Source organism: Leptonotus elevatus, chromosome 7, assembly GCF_054856555.1.
Source record: "Leptonotus elevatus isolate MCC_2025b chromosome 7, RoL_Lele_1.0, whole genome shotgun sequence".
Classification (NCBI taxonomy): domain Eukaryota; kingdom Metazoa; phylum Chordata; class Actinopteri; order Syngnathiformes; family Syngnathidae; genus Leptonotus; species Leptonotus elevatus.
The window spans coordinates 15047372-15060155 of record NC_141245.1 but is presented as its reverse complement, the minus strand read 5'-3'; the positions used below and the strand labels follow the sequence as shown (position 1 = coordinate 15060155).

Below are 12784 nucleotides of genomic sequence, written 5' to 3'. Positions count from 1 at the left end.
CATCCACCTTGGCAAGTGATGTTGTGTAGTGACAGCGATTCAATTCTCCTCTACCAGATGGCAGAAGGTGCAACCTGTGTATCCCCCTGTTGCCCATCAAACATCAGAATAAGTAATGGCAAGTCAATCGAAGCAAGATCATCAATATATTAGTATCATACTATTTTTGATTGCTGGTGTGCTGTTAAAAGTTGTTAATCTAAAAGATGTGCCTGGGCTCAATCAAGACTGGGAAACATACTGCATCTTTTCCACACTACTGCCACCTGCAGTTCAATTAAAGATGGAAGAGACAGGATTTTGGCCTATGTTGATAGCAAAGCAAAGGTTCTCAAATATTTTGGGTCGAGAAAAGACCGTTTATCTCTGGCGTCTGGCTCGAACATCTATGGAGAGATCTGAAAATGGCTGTGCAGCCACTAACGCTACCCATTCAACCTGATGGAGCTTGAAATAATGTTGCCAAGAGGACAAATGATGGGCAAAACTACCCTAATACATGTGTGCCAAACTCGTGGCAAAAAGTTGCATCGACAATTTGAGTAAAGGCTGTGAATACAGTACTTGTATACATGCATGTATTTTATTTTTAATACATTTGCTCACACACAAAAAAAAATCTATGTCATTATTGGGTGTTGTGTGCATAATTTTGAGAGGGGCGGAGGGGTAATTTATTCCAATTTGTAATGAGGCTGTAACATAACAAAATATGGAGAGAAAAAACAGTGAATGCTTTCCATAGGCACTGTATATTTTTGTAATATGCCTTTTTGCATTTATTTACATGACACAATTAATTACAATATTTTTGGAGACCTGCAAGCTATGTCTCACGGGCCTCCGGGGGTCCTCCTGGGACCACAGGTTAATGACAAGAGATGGGAAAAGTGTAAGAGTGACATTCTCTACATGAGTAAAAGTACAATTACTTGTGAAAAAAAAACGTTGGTAAAAGTACACCGTCAAATAATTATTGTACTAAGTTCGTACTTGACGAGTAGAAGTAAAAAGTATTTTTGCCGGATGTGTCTTCCATCAATTTGAAAGATATTAGCTAATGCAGCAAAAATAGGTATACATCGTCGGCCAATTGACTCTGAATTGCTATCAAGTTAAAATTATCCTCTTAGTGGTGGCGCGCATTGCTCTCATATTTACGGGTTGTTCTAATCTAGCCAATTGCACATCGTGTGATCGCGTGTCATAGCCAACCACAAGCTGGGATGTACGGGACCGTGTGAATCGCTTCATATGATTGGCTGAGCCAGGAGACATTGACAGCTGCTTTTTTTTCTTCCAGCCAGGTCAAATATTTTAATCGTTTTCCACTTTTTGTTCATTTAACTAATTCACTGCCATAAAAAAAAAAAAAAAAAAAAAATACGATTATCAAAAACCAGGGGCAACAGGCGATTAACAATTTTAATTGTAATTAATCGCATGACTTCACTAGTTAACTCACGATTAATCACAAATTTTATATTTGTTCTAAATGTACAATAAAAAAATTCTGGGTTTTCATACTCTTGTTAACAAAAGTGGGGAAAAAATGTTAAACTAATAGAAATAGTTGAAATGAATTTTTGACGTCTATAGAAAGACAAAAAAGAAAAAATTATAAAAAATTTGGGGCGTCAGGCGATTAAAATATGTAATCATAATGAATCGCATGACTTCACTAGTTAACTCACAATTAATCACAAGTTGTATATGTTATAAATGTACAATAAAAACAATTCAAGGTTTTAATTCTCTTGTTAACAAAAGTGGGACTTTTTTTTTAATAGCTCAAATGAATTTTTGACGTTTATAGCCGTCAATGGCAGTGAATGAGTTAAAAACAAAATGAACAACCTTGTTTTGAAAATGTATCAAGTCCAAAGTACACATACTCATGTAAAAATGTAAGGGTAAAAGGAAAAAGTAGTCTAAAAAATACTCAGGAAAGTACTGAAAAAAATTACTCAAGTAACAAAGTATTCGTACTTTACTTCCCATCTTCTCTTAATGACCACTGCAATAAAGACTCTTTGATCTTGACTGTAGACTTGACCTGGGAGCATCAAAAAGCCTCAGTTCAAGCCGCCATTCAACCGCTAGAAGTTCAGTTCAACCACTGACGGTCAGTAGAGGCACTTGTGGTTCATGAGGTTCCTCCTGTAGCCGAAGCACTTGCCGCAACGGTCGCATATGAACTTCTTGTGGCCCGTGTGGACCTGCTGGTGGGCCTTGAGGCTGTTGCTCTGGTTGAACCTGTGGCCGCACACGTCGCAGACGTACGGCTTCTCGCCCGTGTGGATGCGGTGGTGGCGGGTCAGGTTGCCCATGTTGTTGAAGCGCTTGTCGCACGTTTTGCAGGCGAACGGCTTCTCGCCCGTGTGCAACGCCTGGCAAGCACAGGAAAAACGCTCAGATTTAGCCGGGCCTTGCATCCACACTATATCGCATATTTTTTATTGGTTTTTTTTTTTAAAGGGGTTTTATTGGCAAGTCTGAAATACAAATTCTGGAGTTGCGCAGATCATGCTAGAATAAAGCTTATAGAAGGAAATAATGTCTTACGGCAACTCTAATCAATTTGAGATTTTGTGTGTGAGTGATAAATAGCTTGAAGCAAGTACGCCTTTCTTTTGGGACAATTATGGGTGTGTCTGTAACGCATCCCCTAGAGTCAACGAGGGCTCACTGTATCCTGCACTAGAAGAGGACTAGTGGTAGATGATCTACTAGACTTTTTTTTTTCTTTCCTCATCATGATACATACACACAACATATCTAAACTCAAGTCATTGTAGTTTTTGGTACTTGTAGTTCCTGTGCATTATTAAGCAATATCCCCAGAGTTGAAGCTCGCCAAGCCCCCCCCTAACCACAAAAATATTAAATACAAATTGAAACACAGCCTGCCTAAAATGTAAAACTGGGGATTTTTTTTTAATGACCACCTCTATCAAATCTAAAACTACTTTATCAGAACTGATTTAGGATCTAAAACATTTAAGGCCCGTTATACTAATTGTAACTGACTTTTTAGTACAGTTTCTACAAAGAGAAAAAAAAAAAGTGTACCATGTGCGTCTTGAGGCTGCTGTGCTGCGTGAAGGTGCGAAAGCAGATGACGCAGGAGAAGGACTTGACTCCGGTGTGTAACTTGACGTGGATCTTCATGTAATGCGCCGATTTGAAAGTCTTGCCGCAGATGGCGCAGCTGTGCTCGCCGCTCACCATGTGGTGGAGCTGCTGGTGCGTGCGCAACTCTGTCGTCGTATTCAGTCGAAGGCCGCACAGCTTGCAGAGGCACGGAAAGGTGTTGGCGTGCGTTTTCATGTGATCGCTCATCACCGTGGTGCAGTCCGCCGTGGCGCCGCAAACCACGCACAAGAGCGAGGAGGCGTCGGTGTGCATCTCCAGGCTGCTTTTCTGGATGAAGGTCTTCTCGCAGCTTGGGCAGCTGAACGGCCGCACCCCCGTGTGGATCTTCTGGTGGCTTTTCAGCGTGTCAATCTGGTTAAAGCTTTTCCCGCACGTGTCGCAGTTGTAGGGCTTCTCGCCCGTGTGGATGCGCATGTGGCGCCGCAGGTTGCCGAGGGCATTGAAGGTCTTCTCGCAAACGTGGCAGCGGTGGACGCGCTCGCGGACATGCAAGCGCTGGTGCATCTTCAGGCCGTACGATTGGTAGAAGCTCTTGTCGCACTGCGTGCACTTAAAGGGTCGCTCGTCATTGTGCATCCGTTGGTGGTCCAGCAGGATGTGCTTGAACATGAAACCCTTACCGCACACGTCGCACGTGTGAGCACGCTGGCCTGGAAGACACAGACAGCAAAATGTCAAATACACGGAGGCTGTGTTTGCAACTGGTGACTCGTTCCCTGATCACTTATAGTAGGGATACAAGTTATTTTTTTTAGACAAACCAGCTCATTTGTACATTAGGCACTTTTTTTTTTTATAACAAACATAGAACTAGATGTACAACATATACAGTAATCCATTTTAATTACAAAATAGGATTAAAATATTTTTAAATTGGATAGATTGATATTTAGCCAATTATTTGAGTACGTACAATATTATTTTATGTAATGCACGCCCCCCCCCCCCACAATATTTTAGTATTCACAATAAATAAATTATCTGACATAGATACAAAATAAATACAATATGAATAAATACATTGAAACCAGTTTATTACAATACCGGTACCTAATCATTTAATTATTTATGTTACAGACAGGAAAGCTTAATTGTAGAATTAGTAAGGAAATATTTTAAAATATGTAAAATAGTTCATTTTAATTAAGGATAGGTGAGTACCGATACCAAATATCGGTATTGGGCCAATACCAGGCCTTATTTTAATGTATTAGTACCAGTATCAGCTGCACTCTTGTGGCCATTTTATGATAAAAAAACCCCCCTCCAAATTAGAAGAATAGAAATTTGCAAATAATTTTATGCAATTTTAATGGAAAATATAAGACTTGAAAATGATCTGCCATTGAGTTGTTTTGGCAATTTTGTGTGTCAAAACAAAGTACAAGTGTTTTCTGTACTTGATATCAGTATCGGTGACAAATCAAAAGAATTGCGTACCGGTACTCGTGCTGATGTCTGAAAAAAAAAAAAAAAGTAGTATCGAACATTTCTAGTTTTAATTAAATACTAATTCTCTTAATATTATGCTTAATTTGATTATAAATAATTCATCAGCAATTTCATAAAATACAGGAATTTTAAAAGCAGGGTACAGTATATCTATTCATCCATTTTCGTGACAGCTTATTTCTCACAAGGGCCGCGGAGGCGCTGCAGCCTATCCCAGACGGCTTCGGGCAGTAGGCGGGGTCAAGCCTGAACTGGTTGCCAGCCAAACACAGAGACGAACAACCACCCACGCTCACAAGCACACCTAGGGACAATTTAGAGTGCCTAATTAACCTGTCATACATGTCTTTGGAATGTGGGAGGAAACCGGAGTACCCGGAGAAGATCCATGCAGGCACAGGGAGAACATGCAAACTCCAAAAACCCGGACTCGATCTTACGCCGTCAGCACTGGGAAGCGGACGTGCTAACCGGTCAGCCACCATGCCGCCGGTACAGCATATCAAATTGTTAATTTGACCATTTAAAAAAATATATATTTACAACATAACATGGAATGACAATACATTTACACAAATAAAATAATGAATGTCACAAATATTACAGGATTGTTGGTCATGTAAATGCTTGGTGGCCGCCATGTGTATATACAGTGGTGCCTTGAGATACAACTGTTTTTTAGATACGAGCTGTCGATTGGGAGACTTTTTGCTTTGAAGCTTCAACTTGCCATCCGAGCGCTGTATGGTGGCAGGTGACTCAACTGAATTCACAACAAGCAGCAATTTGGCAGATAGAATTTGTAAATATCCTTCAAAAGAGGCTTCAAGCTGTTTATTGAGAGCAAACTAAACTAAATTTAAAAACAAAGAGAATTATATGTGTTAAAAAAAAGCAACCGCACATAACAACCTAAATGCTAAAAATGTTATTGTCTTAGATTCCCCAAGTCAAGCATAAAACATGCTTTTGATTTCACTTATGGCCCTCCTTTGATAATTTTTTTAATTTCTTTTTACAGCAATTTTATCTAATGTAAGATGTATTTTTTAATTACTGTTTCAGAGCAGCTTGATCACACGCAGGACTTCAGTAAGATGCATGTAGAACACAATATGGTGAGCACTGACCAGTGTGCTGCCGCATGTGCACGTTGAGGCTGCGCTGGAGGGGGAAGATGCGTCCGCAGAGTGAACATGAGAAGGTCTTCTTGCGGTGCTGTGCTGCCTGGTGGGCTCTGGCCTGCTGCTTGCTGAATTTCTTGCTGCACGGTTTCCCGGCTTGGACGTCATGTTTGGTACGGTCCATGTCGCAGGCGTCACTTGCGTCTTCCCACTCCTGCTTGTGAAAGAAGGGTCACAATGTAGTTTACTGGTCCTTTAGGTTATTTTTTGGGATGAATTCCGCAAGTCTTTTATGTTGATTATTTTAACTCATGTTGTAAATGTTACCGTATGCACATGCAATTTTGAAGGACCTTAAAATGTTTATTTGTCCTCACAATTCAGTGTTTCCAAAAAAAAGACAAAGCACGTCATATAAAATAAAAATGTCAAGTATGCTTTTCTTAAACAATAAAAAATAAAATTATAAAGTCATAATAATGTTTAAAGTGATTTGTTTAATTGTATTGTTAAATGACATTCATATTCAGAAATATCATGGCTTTAAGTTAAAACAAATATAAAAACTGCATTTTGTCCCCTATGAAGCTAATAACCCGGTTTTAAATGGATCTCTTAACGGCTGTCGGATATAGATTTTTATTTTTATTTTTTTAAGGCAGATGCCTACATGTGACAAAAGGCCGAATTTCAGCACCTAATAATTGGTCTAGAATACACTCAACTTCAACAATTTAAGAGTTATATTATTGTTTATTTATTTGTCCAATATATATTGCAGGAGCTCCAAAATATACATAATTTGTAGTAAACAAATATTTTTCAGACCAACAAAGTTCCATCGGAGAGTTTGCCGCAGCGCAGCAGTTGGGAATCTCTGTACCGATTGCTTAGAAACTGACGTGACATATATGAGTAAAATAAACGACATAATTGATGTGACACTTTTTATGCGTCCTAACCGGAAATTCTGGTTCATCGTGATCATTGGGGTCCGTGTTGCCTCCTTGCTGAGCGGACCCACACAACATCTGGTCAACAAAGGTGTCCTGCGTCAGCACTGGATGCACGTTATCCTGTTAAACACACATAACAATAATAATGTTGACTTGTGGTCCACACGGTCAGAGAAAATTTCATTTTGACAATACCGTGTTTACAGTCACCCCCTGTTCTAGTGGTCTGCATTACTGCAAAACTAATGTGCGATGCCGGAACAGTAATCAAGTGCAGAAAACACGAGACAAAGTCAACATAGCTGAGGTGGTTTGGAGTACCTTGGATGTCAGGTAAACGATGGACGACTCCTTGACGTCCCCAGACACAGCTGCGATCACAAAATAATATCAATAAGTCAGCAGCCATTTTGAACAGCACCTTTTACACTTACAGTCAACCGGAAGAAACCCATGTCAATCAACACGTCACCATATTGATGTGACTGACGAAAATGTATACACGATGAAGAACTGGAATTCACCTGAGCTATGCGTGTCACCTTCCAACGTGCCGACTTCTCTGTCCTCTTCCTGCTTATTTACCTCCTCTTTTTCTACCACAGTGTGAGCACTTGTTAACACCATGTTCAGCGCAGTTTCAGTCACTTCCAGCCTCTTCTTTAGCTCCTGCAGCTGCGCCTCCCCTTGCGTCACCTGCATAGGGCAAAATCTTGTTCAAGGTCATTCAAATTATTCATCTTCATGACATGTGTTACACAAAATGGCATCCGTAGGGGAATTTGAAAACGAGAGAGAAGCTGTCAAGTAAACTGCGGTCTAATTCACATGGTTTTTAATCCATATACTGTCCATCTCCATTCTCCAGTACCCATCAAACACCTCCTCTCACCCAAAACCACCCTCAAAAACATTAGTGAAGTTAAAAATGACATTTTGTATTCATATGCATGACTATATAATCAGATCAGACTGCCATTACACTTTTAGACATGCAAACCTCCCGGGTGCTAAAAACCTTCCTATTTACTCTGATTTAACCTTTTGTATAAAAACCTTTTGTAAATTCCACTTCAGGGGAAAATATGTAATAACATTATCTGTAATCTTGATCATCGCGTATAGTAGTAACATACATGAATGTGATATTATTGCATAAATGGCGTCACAAGTCACATACTTGCAAGTGCAGCAGAGATGAACATTCTTGGAAAAGTTGACAGATGTTGTCGGCTGCCTCTTGAGCCAGCAATGTCATGAAGGTGTTGGCATGATGGACCACCTGATGGAAGACAACAGGTATAGTATATTAGATACACAGTGGGCCAAAAGCAGAAATAAGTTTCATCAAAAGTAGGTATAGGTTTCAGTTGATTGATTACATTTGTCCCCCCCTCCCTCTGATATCTTTCCTCCATACCTAACTTTTCTGGCTTCCTTTCTTTGTTGGTTTACCCTCAGGACCCTTCGAAGACCACTGATCTAATTTAACAATTTCGAGGTCAATTTGAAGACCATTTTTGTTTGGATAGGTCAACAGTCATTGGTGACTGTAATAGACATTTACAAAATTTCGTGTAGTACGGAAGTAAGTTTTCTATAATTGGCCGATAACATGGCTGCCGTACCTGTAGACGTACAAAAACTAGATTAATCCGTGTTTGTGCCGATACAAAATGGCGACCGAACATGTTTCTTCCGAATGCGGGGGTAATGTTTAAACAAATAAATTAATACATTTTAGCTGCATTCAGCATTGAAACTCGCTCTAATGCGCCCATTCGTAATTTAAACACGGATGCTACCATAGCTAGCGACTCGAGCGAGCTAATCTATTTCTATGATCACCCAGGAAGGGCGGGGATGTCCACAATAACAAATTGAGTAAATCAATAATAATATATATATTTTTAAAAGTAATGACGTATACTTTATCTGTCAATGAAACTGGAGTGTTGTGGTCATCGCCCGGCGACATTTCTTCGGTCGTGTAGCAGCCAACGACAACTTTGCAGATTTCGACCACAACTCTGTTCGCCATTTGCTCCAAAATGGATGTCGCTTGCGCCTCAAAGTCACCCATTTGACTTTTTGAAGCGGACTAAAGAGGTCGACGAGTTGGAAGAACAATTTAACAGAAATACAGCACACTGCAATTTTAACGATTATGCACGAGGTGGTCACTGGCCAACTCATACCAGGAAGTGACGTTAACTTCACCAATTGTTTCAAACTACGAGCATTTTAAAAATCAATTTGAAGCGTTTTAGAAATTGACTGACTGTCTCAAATTAAGTAATCGAATAGGACAGATCAACTCCGTGTTATTTAATTATCTTGAAAGGAGTTCGTGGGGAGTTTATTGTATTTTGTGTAACTTATGATTTACAACTCGCCATTCATAACAATGTTACGTTATTTGCGAAAAGCCTCTCAAAATAAGAACAAATTATTTGATTTAAAACCCTACTCAAAGTGGACGCCACTAGCAACGCCTACTTGTCCATGGTGTGTCAGTGTCGCTATGCCACAGACTCGCAACTCAAAGTTCAAATACTCAAATAGAAACAATATTTGTTTATGTATTTGCGTATACTACCTTTTAAATTCACGCATGTGTGCAATACGTTCAGATCTGTCCGTATTATATTTTTTCCCCGTGTTTAAGACAAAACTGTCGCTTTAAATAGTAGCCCGTGAATGACTCTCGTGCTCGCGCTGCCACCAACTCATACCTACCTGGCAAGGAAAATACCCAAATCAAGAAGGTGCATCACCCATCCCTGCGAAATTCCCAAATGTGAGAATCTCGAGTGAATAATTTCTGGTAGTGTTCGCGCTATACCCTGTTAACTGTTTAAAATGAACATATAAGTCGTGTTGGCTGTATTCCAGTCTCGGCTTTTGACAGACTCACTCACACACTCAACTTCGTAATCTAAAGCCAAAAAAGTGTGCAGCTGCGGTGTCATTTCTGACTTAAACACCCGGGAGAATATGCCCCTTATAAAGTATGGCATGAAGAGCGAATAATTGTATGTTTTAAAATAATACAAAAAAAAACAACAACAACATAAAAGTGCTAATCTTTTGAACGGCTATTTTAATCGAACGGCTCACTTTAAAGAGCCATAACTCCATCACTTAATTAGACTGTCGTTTGTATTGTTCCCATGAGCAGTGCATCGTTACTGATTTATTTATTTTACGTTGAAACTTGTGATTGACGGTCAATATTGGTGACTTATAACTTTGCATGCTGGCAGCACATTTTTCATAAGCGCTTAACGGAGCACGCTTGCGTATTATCGACCAAATTCATTGATGCGTGTAGTTGGCCTCCACTGCGTTGATGGCGGTAGAGTGCTACGGTCATTTTGCTAACTAGTCGGAAACAGGAAGTAGCTAGTAGTAGTAGCTGCATGATGTCTTTTTGTCAAAATGTTGGTCAAACAGCTCCCCTGTTTTGGGCCACAGCAATATATCAACAACCGGTTGTTATTTCAAATTACTAATTATTTTCGTCGGTTTTTAAAAACTATTCTCACACGGCATAAGGAGTTCAGTTTATTGCCGCTTTCTATTGGGTCGACGTGAACCACGTGAACAAAACATACACAAACACACGAACATCTGAACACGTTCATAATGTTCACAACGTTCTATGCGCAGGTTAAAAACCGCGCAGTTGACGCATTATGATTTTAAATTGTGTATAGTTGTTTGGCATATCGGTTATGGGACATTATAATAAGTCTACGTGTGCAACCGTTACTTTAACTTGTAGTCTCTGGAATGAATTGGTTGCTCCTGACCCATTGTGGCTATCGCTTCTCGGCCTTTTGGCTAAGATCAAGTGTAGTATCTGTTCTTATCAGTTTAATATCTGATACGTCCCCTACCCGGGGACCATATATTAAATTGATTTTTGGAACTGGGAGATGGAATAGGGGCTTGCTCCGTCCACTCCACGCATCGACCTGGTATTGCAGTACTTCCAGGAACGGTGCACCCCCTCTCGTGGTGAAATTAACTCCGGAAACCGCCTTTAAATTCTTTTAGTCAAACAACAAATACATTTACTGTCTTTTACCTGCGAAAGTCCAGAGTGCCACTTCCGGATGAATATTGCACTTACATGAGCAAGAGTAGTGACAAGATGGCTGGCAACATGCAAATTTTGTTGAGCTTGAAATCAATCTAAACAAAACCATCTTCTCAGCAAACCATCATATGGTAAAATTGTGTTTTTTTGTTAATCTATTTCATATCATGTTACAGAATGCCTAGGAGTATGTTATATATATATATAAATTAGCAACTCTGAGCTAATAAAAAAAAAAGGTTAAAATAGAAAAAACATATATTTTGGTGTTCAGTGAATTTATAGCAGTCATTTAATGTATAATTCATAATTTTCCAATTGGTTCTTGGGTTCTCCAGGCTTAAGAACATGCCTGTTGTCATTTAACTCAATTGTGTTTGTAATATCCATAGCTTTGATACTTATATCAGTTATCATCAGAACATTCAATGCCTCAGGGGACGGGGTTAAATAAACCACGACTACAACCGCCAGCCTAGTAGTTCAAGTTACTGTATTATTTCAACCACCAGAGGGGTTTGTGTGCAAGCTTCGAGTGTTCAAAAAGCTTAATCTTTCCAACACTAGGTGGCAGAAACATATTAGATGCACATCCAACACATTCGTAAACCGGAAGTGTTGTCTGTTTGGGACGTAAAGAAAGCATTACACTGGGTAACACCCCCGCCGCACACACACTCATTACGGTTATGTTTATTGTTTTGAATGTAGTTGGCTGATTTCTCTCTGTTTTATTAAAATTTGAGACGTTGCATGTTTTAGTGTGTGAATGGGCGCAGTTTAATGGTAGCATATCATTTCTCGATGTCGCTATGCATTATGGGAAGCCACTGACTCTCGACGCAAACTTCAAATACTCAAATAGAACGCATACTTGTTAGTGTATTTGCTTACACTACTTTTTAAATGTGTGTATGTGTGCAATGTGTTCCGATGTGTCCGTATGATTGTTCACGTGATATGAAACCATCGCTTTACATAGTGTGCGCGTCAATGACTCTCGTGCTCGCGCCGCATCCAACTCATACTTACCTGGCAGGGGAGATACCATGATCAAGAAGGTGGTTCACCCAGGGCGAGGCTCAGCCATTGCACTCCGGCTGTGCTGACCCGTGCGAATTCCCCAAATGTGGGAATCTCGACTGCATAATTTGTGGTAGTGGGGGACTGCGTTCGCGCTCTCCCCTGATCAAATGTTAATAAAATCTCATTAAATTAATTTTTGATTCCATTCACATCTCACGCATTTGTTGTTGTGCAGGTTGCATCATTTGCTACTCGTAAAGTGAGGTTGGTGTTTGTTTTAGCTTTCTCTCCGCCTTGTTTTGACGTTTCCATGAACAAATGCATTGTTACTGTTTAATATACGTTGAAACTTGTGATGGCCGGTCACTATTCATGAACTTAGACTTTGCATGCTGGCAGCATGGTTTTCATAATTAAATTAAATTCATAACTCATGAATTCGTGTAGTTCATTTCCACTGCGTTGATGGCGGTAGAGTGTTACTGCCATTTTGCTAACAAGCAGGAACAGAAAGTAGCTAGTAGTAGTGGTAGTAGCTGCATGATGTATTTTTGTCAAAATGTTGGTCAAACAGCTCCCCGGTTTTGGACCACAGCAATATACCAACAGCCGTTGTTATTACAAATGATACATTAATTCGTCGGTTTTTAAAAACTATTCTCACACGGCATAAGGAGTTCAGTTTATTGCCGCTTTCTATTGGGTCGACGTGAACAAAACATACACAAACCACACGAACGTTCTATGCGCAGGTTAAAACAACGCCGTTGACGCATTATGATTTTAAATGGTTGTTTGGCATATCGGTTATGGGACATTATAATAAGTCTACGTGTGCAACCGTTACTTTAACTTGTAGTCTCTGGAATGAATTCGTCGCTCCTGACCCATTGTGGGTATCGCTTCTCGGCCTTTTGGCTAAGACTGCGATCGCCTCTGTTGAGAGATAATTCTATGCCTGTTGT

General features: G+C 39.9%; 1 protein-coding gene and 2 non-coding genes across 4 annotated transcripts; 2 read left to right on the top strand and 1 right to left on the bottom strand.

The window, feature by feature from the left end:
• Positions 1-736: 736 nt before the first annotated feature.
• Positions 737-8874, bottom strand: LOC147171083 (uncharacterized). Of its 2 annotated transcripts, none has more exons than XM_086079735.1 (8): positions 8619-8874; positions 7869-7970; positions 7213-7384; positions 7010-7059; positions 6695-6808; positions 5739-5946; positions 3073-3806; positions 737-2390 (listed from the first exon to the last, which is right to left on the bottom strand). In XM_086079735.1, the coding sequence occupies exons 1-8, from the start codon at positions 8769-8771 to the stop codon at positions 2127-2129; spliced, it is 1797 nt and encodes a 598-aa protein (XP_085935861.1). In that variant the 5' UTR covers positions 8772-8874; the 3' UTR covers positions 737-2126. The 2 variants fall into 2 exon arrangements, with proteins under 2 accessions (XP_085935861.1, XP_085935862.1); XM_086079736.1 differs by lacking the exon at positions 8619-8874 and adding an exon at positions 8109-8574.
• Positions 8875-10514: 1640 nt separating this feature from the next.
• On the top strand, positions 10515-10705 carry LOC147171082 (U2 spliceosomal RNA). The gene has a single exon (XR_015095695.1). It is a non-coding gene; the product is annotated as a U2 spliceosomal RNA (small nuclear RNA).
• Positions 10706-11817: 1112 nt separating this feature from the next.
• On the top strand, positions 11818-11981 carry LOC147171081 (U1 spliceosomal RNA). Its single transcript, XR_015095661.1, has one exon. It is a non-coding gene; the product is annotated as a U1 spliceosomal RNA (small nuclear RNA).
• Positions 11982-12784: the final 803 nt, after the last annotated feature.